Source organism: Geotrypetes seraphini, chromosome 2 (assembly GCF_902459505.1).
Source record: "Geotrypetes seraphini chromosome 2, aGeoSer1.1, whole genome shotgun sequence".
NCBI lineage: Eukaryota > Metazoa > Chordata > Amphibia > Gymnophiona > Dermophiidae > Geotrypetes > Geotrypetes seraphini.
Window position 1 is genome coordinate 38,800,357 of NC_047085.1, and position 9,834 is coordinate 38,810,190.

The following is a 9,834-nucleotide window of genomic DNA, read 5'->3' on the forward strand; positions in this document are numbered from 1 at the left end:
GGGGGAGGGGGTTCCGGGGTTCCGACAGGAGGATTGGGCATCCTCCTGTCGGCGATTACGAGTTTGGGGGGGGAGGGGGTTCCGGGGTTCCGACAGGAGGAGTTGGGCATCCTCCTGTTGGCGATTACGAGTTTGGGGGGGGAGGGGGTTCCGGGGTTCGGGGTTCCGACAGGAGGAGTTAGGCATCCTCCTGTCGGTGATGGGACATGCGGCCGCGGCCGCTATACTTTATTGCAGCAGGGAGATCCCTTGCCGCGATCAGTATAGCGGCCGCGTCTACTTACAATGTAGACCAGCATTTTGCTGGCCTACATTTTAAGCGTTTCTTCCTCTACTAGGGAGACGCGTAGGGCCGCCTAAGTTCGCCTAAGGCCTGTAGGCGAGCTTAGGCATCTTGCGGGTCTCCCTAGGCTCCCGGAGGCACCTTCAGGCCTGCCTGGGGAGCATTTTTTTTTAAAAAACGTGCATCCCGATTGGCTGATTAGACAGCTGTAGGACGTCTACAGCTGCCTAAAATCGGGACGCACTTTTGGAGAATCAGGGCCAGTGTGCTTAAGGATATCGAAGTTTGGGGACAAACAAAGGCTCACCATTTTGATAATTTAACTAAAGAAGAACGTTTAGCTGTAAGGAAGTTAAAGGAGGATAATTCTATCATTATAAAAAAAAGCAGATAAAGGTGGGGGCCATAGTGCTGTTAGAAAAAGATAAATATAATGGTGAAATTGTAAGACAATTAAATGAAGAAGGAGTGTATGAGAAATTATCTTTGAATCCAACAAAGAGACTACAGAAACAAAGATCAAAGTTAATAGATGCAGGACTAAAAGAAGGTTTTTTTGACTAAGAGGGAACTCAAGTTTCTAAACAAGCAATTTCCAATGACTCCAATTTTTTATGTATTACCATCCCCACAGAGTTTCTATACAGCTTGGCCAGTTTAACAATGAAAGAGAATTTTTTCATGTACAACAAACAGTATTTTCGACAGAATAAAGGAGTAGCCATGGGAGCAGTTTTTGCTCCATCTGTAGCCAACTTGTATATGGAAGATTTTGAATCGACGTGGTTAGAAAATTCTCCGTTTAGTAACAACATAATAAGATGGTTCAGATTTATTGATGACATATTGATGTTGTGGAAGGGTACTGAGAAAAATTTAGAGAGTTTTTTAAACTGGCTAAATAGTTGTGACATGAACATACAGTTTACCATAGAACATTTTTGTAGACAAATCAATTTTTTGGATGTGCTTATAACACAAGAGAAAGATCATTTTGAATTTGATGTGTATACTAAATCCACCGACAGAAATACTTTTTAAGATTACCACAGTTGCCACCCGGTCAGTTTAAAGAACAATTTACTATTCTCACAATTTTTGAGACTGAAGCGCAATTGTTCAACTTATAAGAACTTCAATCATCGTGCAAAAGCCCTAATGAAAAAACTGGAAGTTCGTGGTTATCCTAAAAAAATATTGAAACGAGCTTTTAAAAGGGCAAAATACTACCAACGAGATTGGTTATTGGAGAAAAATAATCAAAGTAATACTGATCGCACTGAAGAAACAATGACATGTGTATTAAAATATTCCAAACGAGGTAGCTAACATCTTAAAGACTAATTGGAAAATTATGAAAACTAATCCAATTTTTGAAGATGTAGATTTGCGCATAGCGTTCTCTAGAGATAAAAATTTAAGAGATGAACTTTCTCCTGCAATGAGCAGATTGGATTACAGAAACGACAGTAAGACACTTCCACTGGGTTTTTTTTTAAATGTGGAAAATGCTCTATATGCTCAATAACAGTTAACATCAAAGAATTCAAGAATCCTAAAAACGACAAACTGTATTCTATTAGACATTTTTTAACTTGCACTACGGACCACATAGTTTATGTAATCATCTGCCCATGTAATAAATGGTATGTCCATTTAAGACAAGGATGATTGAACATAAATCTAACTTAAAATGTGAGAGGTTGAGTGCCCCTTTGGTAGATCATTGTTTACAAATGCAACATAAATTCATGGATTTGAAGTGTTTCTGCATTGACAAAGAAATCCCTAATGTTCGGGGAGGGGATAGACAAAGACGACTACTGCAAAAAGAATCACGCTGGATCTTTAAACTGGGAACTTTAAAACCGAGTGGTTTGAACACTACTGTTGAATGGTGTTCATTCTTCTGACAATAATGTAGGTGTTAGATCTTTTATTTGATTTTTATAATACCATTAAGCGTCAGGCTCTTTAAAAAAATATACTTAATGAATAATTAATGAAGGCATCTTAAAAGCGCATGCGTGGCGTTCATTCACTGTCAGCGCCATTTTGTTGCTTAAGCTAATGCAAGCAGAGCTGCTCAGTAAGTAACCTCTTTTTTATATATTTAAATATCTTGGGCACAGGCACTTTAAAAGATAAGTTTATAGGCACAGGCACTTTAAAAGATAAGTTTACATACTGTTGCACTTTTTTATAATTTTGCACATATACAATTGAGCTCGATGAAAGATACTATCAACCTGCAAATGCTGTTGGAACAATCATTATTGATTAGATAGCGCGGGTGTCTGAGAGCTCTATAACTTGAAAAGAGAGGATCAAGTTACAATACATATAGATGTGCAAGCCGTAAGATATATTTCAAGTCTTTTTGGTTTGTTTGTCATTTATGAGTGAGACTTGTTGCCATTCAACTTAGATTGAGTGTATTCTCTAATCTGAACCATAAGAGAATCTATAAAGCCACTTGGTTCAAACCAATGTTAAAGGAGCCACATCAAAATGGGAGCCCTGCCGCCTGCCGCTGTCCCGCCCCCCCTCTGACATACGGGACCGTGACAGAGGGAACGTGCTACAGTGGTAACAGGGCTCTGATTTCGACGCGGCTCCTTTTAACATTGGCTGAGCTGCGCTGCACCTGATGGAAGGAGGGAACGGCGGACAAAATTGCGATGACAGGCAGGAATTGTTTTAGTACTCCGCGGGAGTTTGACATGTCTGCCCTAGGGGTACTACACTAGTGAAAAATCTGAATGAGGGATCTTAATTCGATACGCTTGTGAAAGGCTGTTGAAATTATTCCTGAACTTGTCTAATTAGTCCAGTTTTCTTTTTTATAGACCAACCGCCCCAGGGCCGGCATTAGGGGAGGGCAAACAGGGCAGTTGCCCTGGGCTCCACAGCTCCAGGCAGCCCCGCGGTCCAGGTCCTTTGATGTACCATCTCCCTCCCTTCCCCTCACCTTTGCAGCGCTTTTCCAAACCAAAATTTTCTCTCTCAGAGGGGCCCTGATGTGAAAGCCATTCTCACTAGTTGTACACAGCTACCCCGAAGCTTCTCCTTTGAAGCAATTCAGTGGAAACAGGAAGTTGCGTCAGAGAGGCTTCAGGACAGCCATGTGCAACTAGTGAGAATGGATGCCATGTCAGGGCCCCACTGAGAGAGAAAACTTTTGTTTGGAAAAATGTCTGCAAAGATGAATGGAAGGGAAGATGGCGCAACAAGGGGAAGAGGTTGAGTGGCACTTTATGGTTTATTGTCTGGAGAAAGAAGGGGAAAGACACTGGATGGAAGTAGGGAGGAGAGGGGAGCAGATGCTGAATGGGAGAGAGTGATGGGGGAGCAAACACTGAATGGAAGTGGTAAGGAGAGAGGAAAAAAGTGTACATGCTGGATGGAAATGGGGAGGAGAGAAAAAATGGCACATGCTAGATATAACTGAGGAGAAAAAAATGGCACATGCTGGATTGGGGGAAGAGGACAGAGTTAGATACTGGAAGGGGTGAAGGAAAGAGGTGGCGAGCTGTAGACAGACACAATGAAGAGGTAAATTGAGGACTGGATAGTAAGAAAGAATTTAATCTAGACAGAGGCAGAAAATAAATTGAGAAGGAAGACCAGGGAAGAAAAGGGAGAAGGAGATGCCAGAGCATGGGGGAAAGGGGAGGAGACAGATACCAGATCTGGGGGAAGGTAAGGAGGAGAGAGAGAGAGAGAGAGATGCTAAAATCCACTATGGGCAGAGGAAGGGAGAGATAGAAGGGAAGAAGACATGCCAATGCCAACACCATGGGGGAAGCGGAGGGAAGATGGGTGCCAGATGAAAGGAGGAGAGGGAGAGGCAGTTTCTGGAAGAGGCATAGAAAGAGAACAGATGCCATATGGAAGAGGCAGAGGGAGGGCAGACAGTGGATGAAAGGAAGTGAAATGATGAGAAGATGAGGAATGCAGAAACCAGACAACAAAGATAGAAAAAAAGTTATCTTTTATTATTATTTTTGCTTTAGGATGAAATAGTATTGTAGCTGTGTTGATAAACGTTTATAAACAGAAAATGGAAATAAAATGATCTTTTATTGGACTAATTTTAATACATTTTTGACTAATTCAGAGACCAAAACCCCTGTCCTCAGGTCAGGACAGAGATACTGTAACAGCAGTATATTTTACTGACCTGAAGAAAGAGGTTTTGACTTCTGAAAGCTAAGTGAGAAATGTATTAGTCCAATAAAATGACAGGCACTACATTTTCTTCCCGCCATGCTCCATGCCTCTTACCCAAATGTAAAATACCTGGGCTTGTCAAAGCTCTGCCGACTGAAGATCTCTTCCTCTTGCTCAGCGGCCAGAACTCTTCAAGCTCTGCAGCTGGTGGCAGCTCAGGGACACTGCTGCTAGCTGAAGAGCTTAGAGATTACTGGCTGCCTAGACTGGAGGAAGTGGTCTTCAACTCAGTGGTTTAGTAAGGGGGAGGGTGGGCGGTACACCCCAGGCACGATGTTGGTGGGGGCACCAGCACCCCTTCTCCTCTCCGCCCCCTATACATGTGACCCCCCCTTCCCTGTGCCTCTATTTGAAGTTGTTTGCGGCAGTCAACATGCTCTTCGCAACCCGTCACGCTGCGCATAGGACGTGACATCAGAGGGAGAGCCAACGGGGGCACGAGGTTGACCGCCGCAAACAACAACTTTAACTAGAAGTATGGGGGGGAGGGAAGAGGGGTGCACATGGCAGGTGGGTTCAGGGAAGGAGCGGGAGGCGGAGAAAAGGGTGGAGGAAGGGCACCTCTCTCCCTTGCTACGCCACTGCTTCAACTGGCAGGGTTGGGGGAGGGGAGGGTTTCCCCAGCCACAGCAAGGGATTTGGCTCTTCAACTTGGAAAAGAGAAGGCTGAGGGGGGTGAAATGATTTGAAGTCTACAAAATCCTGAGTGCAGTAGAACGGATACAAGTGGATCGATTTTTCACTCCATGAAAAAATTACAAAGACTAGGGGACACTTGATGAAACTGCAGGGAAGTACTTTTAAAACAAACAGGAGGAACTATTTTTTTTTTTCACACAGAGAATAGTTAAGCTCTGGAACGCGTTGTCAGAGGTTGCGGTAAAAGCGGAGAGTGTAGCTGGTTTAAAGAAAGGTTTGGACAAGTCCCTGGAGGAAAAGTCCACAGTCTGTTATTGAGAAAGACATGGGAGAAGCCTCTGCTTGCCCTGGATCGGTAGCATGTAATGCTGCTACTCTTTGGGTTTTGGCCAGGTATTAGTAACCTGGATTGGCTACCGCGAGAACAGGCTATTGGACTTGATGGGCCACTGGTGTGACCCAGTAAGGCTATTCTTATGTTGGACCTGGGCCTGGGATCCCTGTGTGTTCTGTACAGAAAGAAGTGCACATCTGTTTTTATTTCTCCAGTGTTGTAAATACTTGCCCGAGTTCAGTTTCTTGGGGTTCCCACTTCCCAGTTCAATTTCTATTAGTGATCCTTTAGTAAAAGTATTTCTGTGCTTTGTATGTAAAGGAGTCATTTAAAGTTGTTTTATGTGCGGTAGTAATGGGAGGGGGATATTGGGGGGGGGGGGAGAGGGGAGCAGGGGCCCTCTCCTTAATGTCTGCCCTGGGCCTAAAACCAGGAAGCAGCCCCCTCTGGAGACACACCAGGACGGGAGAGACTGGAAGCGAACGACAGCGCTAAGGGTAAACGCAACTGTTCTATATTATTGCCGGATCAGGTATATCTAAAACTTTTGCATTTAAAAACAGGCGACCCTGCGCAGTCCCAGCCTCATCACGCAGCCCTTCCCGCCTCCGAGCGCAGACATTGCAGCGCGCTCTCCCGCCTCGCGCAAGCCCCCCCCCTCCCCTTTTCACCCGCCGCCAGGTGTCAGGCCCAGGGTGCAGAGGCGACACCTGGCGCCCGCCCGCCGCAACGCCTCCAAACTCCTTTCCCGCCCCGGGGTGTGCGAGCGCCGTCAGAGGGAAAGCGGCCGAGGAAAGGTGGCGCTGTCTCTTTAAAGGCTGGGAGGGAGCCCGCGCTCGATTCAGACTCGCCTTCTCCCTCGCGCCGTTCACTTTCCGTTTTGTTGTTTGCGGCTTCGCAGCTCCGCCGGTGCCGCGAGCAGCCGGGCCAGGCGACCTCTGCGCGGGGGAAGCCAGACATGAGCGCATCCGGCCCGCCGCCCCGACGCCGGACTCGCCCGATGTGAGGAGCCGAGCGCGAGCTGGGGTAAGGAGCAGCACGCGCGCGCCCCCCCCCCTCCTTTATTGCGTGCCCGGCAGGTGCGGCGCACACCTAAACGCAGCGCGCGCTAAACTTCCAGCGCCGAAGGCGCGTGCAGCTCTTTAAAACTTCAAGCTATCGGAGCGCGAGCGCTGTTTCTTTTAAAGAGTTGGGGGGGTGCGAAGGGATTGTAACCGAACCGGAGTACATTTATTATTTTTGTTTTTAATTTAAAAAAAAAAAAAACTGCTGAGGCTTTGCGCCCTATGTCGCTGCTACAGATAATCGTGCCTGGGGCGACGGCGGCAGCTTTTTTGCAAGGTTCGCAGCTCCCTTCTCTCCCCCTCCTCCTAGCGTCTAACAGGTGGAACAAGCTGCCCTCCTCCTCCCTTCCCCCGTAACTCAACTCCCTTCTCTCTTCTTCTCGCAGTGGGATGGGGAACCAGGTGGAGAAACTGACCCACCTAAGTTACAAAGAAGTGCCCACGGCGGACCCCACCGGGCTGGACAAGGACGACGGCCCTCGAATCGGCGTCTCCTACATCTTCTCGGCGGACGACGACGAGTTGGAGGACGCGGGCGGCGAGGCGGTGCGCCGGGGACCGGCGGCGGCGGCGGAGCACCGGCAGCAGCAGCAGCAGCAGCTCTACGACCCCCGCAACGAGGTGGAGTGCTCGGTCTACTACCGGGACGAGTGCGTGTACCAGAAGAGCTCGGCGCTGGGCGCCGCCTACTCCGCCGAGAACCTGCTGAACAGGTGCAAGCCGGGCGACCTGGTGGAGTTCGTGGCCCAGGACCAGTACCCGCACTGGGCCGTCTACGTGGGCGACTTCCAGGTCGTGCACCTGCACCGCCTGGAGGTGAAGAACAGCTTCCTGACCGACGCCGGCCAGGGCCGGCGAGGCCGGGTGGTGAGCGAGCGCTACCGCTACAAGCCGCTGAGCCCCGGCGTGGTGGTGCAGAACGCCATGGAGCAGGTGGGGGCCAAGGAGCAGGAGCTGAGCTGGCGCAACTCGGAGTGCTTCGCCGCCTGGTGCCGCTACGGCAAGCGGGAGTTCAAGGTGGGCGGCGAGCTCCGGATCGGCAAGCAGCCCTACCGGCTCCGCGTGCAGCTGGCGGAGAAAGAGTCGCACACGCTGGAGTTCCAGAGCCTGGAGGACCTGATCACGGAGAAGAGGCGCAACGACCGCATCGGGCGTGCGGCCGTCGCGCAGGAGCTCGCCGGCCACCTGCACGCCGACGGCGACGCCAGGACCGAGCGCGACGACGCCCGCTGATGGATGGAAAGTGAAAAGGCTGCAGAGATGGAGCCGTTTCTAAGCCCTTCGGGCCGCCTCAGCGCAGTTTTATTCAAATCACATGTGAAAGGAGAGCGGGGTTCGTTTTGGCTTGGCGTTAACTCCTTCAGTGCTGCTCCTTGCTTTGATGGATTGGGTTTGGAAGCCTGGATTTTTTTTTTTTTTCCTTTTAACACACTGAAAGATCAATGCTTTCGTTTGGGACTTTTTTTTTTCCCCCCCTCCCAGCATTTCACGGTTATAGAAAAATAGAATTTACAAAATGAAGAAGGGATTTATTTTATTTTATTTTTTTCATCCACCACGGTATTTTATTTTTTAAAATTTATTTTGTGTAATGCTACTTTCTATGATGCATTTCTTTTACATAACAGGTATTTTCTTACACAATTTTAAAAATAGGAGGAAATACCTCATCAATATTTTCTACCAAAGCGAAACTGTGGGACCTGATTTGCACTGATGTTTTTATTCAGTGGAGGCAATTCATATTACACTGTACTTGTCAACTTTCTAGTTATTAGGCTATCCTGTATATCACGTTTCCTGTCTGATATGTCAAACTTTTTTTTTTTTTTTCTTAAGTTTAGTAAAGATAACACTGGAAGTAGAATGAATTGCACTTGCAGTAAATGTGTTACTAAGGAACAAATCACATGAACACGTTCAAAACCGTGCCACGTAGTACATGCCTTTCTCTATTGCCACGACCTTGACTGATAGCAGAACAATTTCAACCAAGAACCATTTTTTTTTTTCAGTTTAGAGAAATACATTCCCCCCTCCCTTCTCACAAACCACAAACCGAAGCTATCACACAGTGGCTTTTATGGGAGGGGAGGTGAGAAGCAGAAACAAAGCAAGCTGGCAATAGCTTGCTTGTTAGATTGAAAATGGTCAGATTTTTTTTGCCATTGTTAAAAGTTTTGAGAAGAAAGGAGTAAGCTGCTGTCCAGCTGTTTTTTTGCTACTAGATTGCATATTTGCACAAGTGGCTGCCTACTCCCCCCACAACCCAATAAACATGATTTGTATGCTTAATTTTAGAATGTGGGGTTTTGGGTTCACAAACACGTGCATTATTTCTGTTGTGATATTTAAATTAGGATTATGACTTCAGGGTTTTGGTACTCTATTGAAATACTTTGTTTTAGGTAACAGTGGTGTGAAGTGTGTCTATCACAAGCACATTGTCTTTCAAGTTTGCAGCCTTGGTGGTATTTATTTTGTGTGTGTGTGTGTGCTCCCAGTAAGTTGTCCTTGTTAACAGCCATGCTCAGTACATAAGTCCTTACAACATGGTGGTTTGCAGTCAGTAAGCCAAGGCTGGGAGATGTGAATCACAACCTGCATTTCTGTACATATTTTACGATTGTACACTGAAATCCTTTCTAAAAAAAAATATTTTGCTTCACTATTGTAAATTATTTTCTTACAACTATTTTTGAAAATCGGTTCTGTGCTGAAAATTTCACAGTTTGAGAGTAAATTAATCTGCATTTTCTCTGGAAGATTTTGTTTTGTTTTCATTTGCAGTGTTTATGAAGTCACAGGCTGCATCGGTTAAGAAAAGCAATTAAGCTCTTGCAAGCTCTTCTCGCACATCTGCAGTGGCAGCCTATCTGAGCCTGGTAGACTTTGCTATCCTGTTGGATGTTGCAGTGGTTTTAAACTTTAATTTGCTCTTACTGAAAATAATACTGACAGCTTACGCAATACCTTTTTTTTTTTTTTTTACTGTTCTTGAAGATCCACCTGGTCCACAATGCTAGAGAAACAGTAATTTTTTTTATTTTTTGCACACGTAAGAATGGTGTATTTATATAAAAGCTAAGTATAGAGCTAAATCCTCCAGAGGGCATCTCTATTTATATTTGGAAACTGTTTTCCCTTAGATATAACCAAGCAGTTAGCAGAACACAAGAATAATATCATAAAGTATTTCTGAACAAAACTTAGTACCATTTCCATAGCAAAAAACAAACAAACAAAAAAACCCCCAAATCATCGGGTTAGATTTTCTTCCA

The 9,834-nt window shown here is 46.1% G+C and overlaps 1 protein-coding gene across 2 annotated transcripts; it reads left to right on the top strand.

Annotated features, from left to right (window-relative positions):
- Window positions 1-6,243: 6,243 nt before the first annotated feature.
- Window positions 6,244-9,528, top strand: LRATD2 (LRAT domain containing 2). Of its 2 annotated transcripts, none has more exons than XM_033934323.1 (2): window positions 6,244-6,515; window positions 6,940-9,523. In XM_033934323.1, exon 2 carries the CDS (start codon window positions 6,944-6,946, stop codon window positions 7,784-7,786), a length of 843 nt encoding a protein of 280 aa, XP_033790214.1. In that variant the 5' UTR covers window positions 6,244-6,515; window positions 6,940-6,943; the 3' UTR covers window positions 7,787-9,523. The 2 variants fall into 2 exon arrangements, with proteins under 2 accessions (XP_033790214.1, XP_033790215.1); XM_033934324.1 differs by lacking the exon at window positions 6,244-6,515 and adding an exon at window positions 6,567-6,830 and having other exon boundaries at window positions 6,940-9,528.
- Window positions 9,529-9,834: the final 306 nt, after the last annotated feature.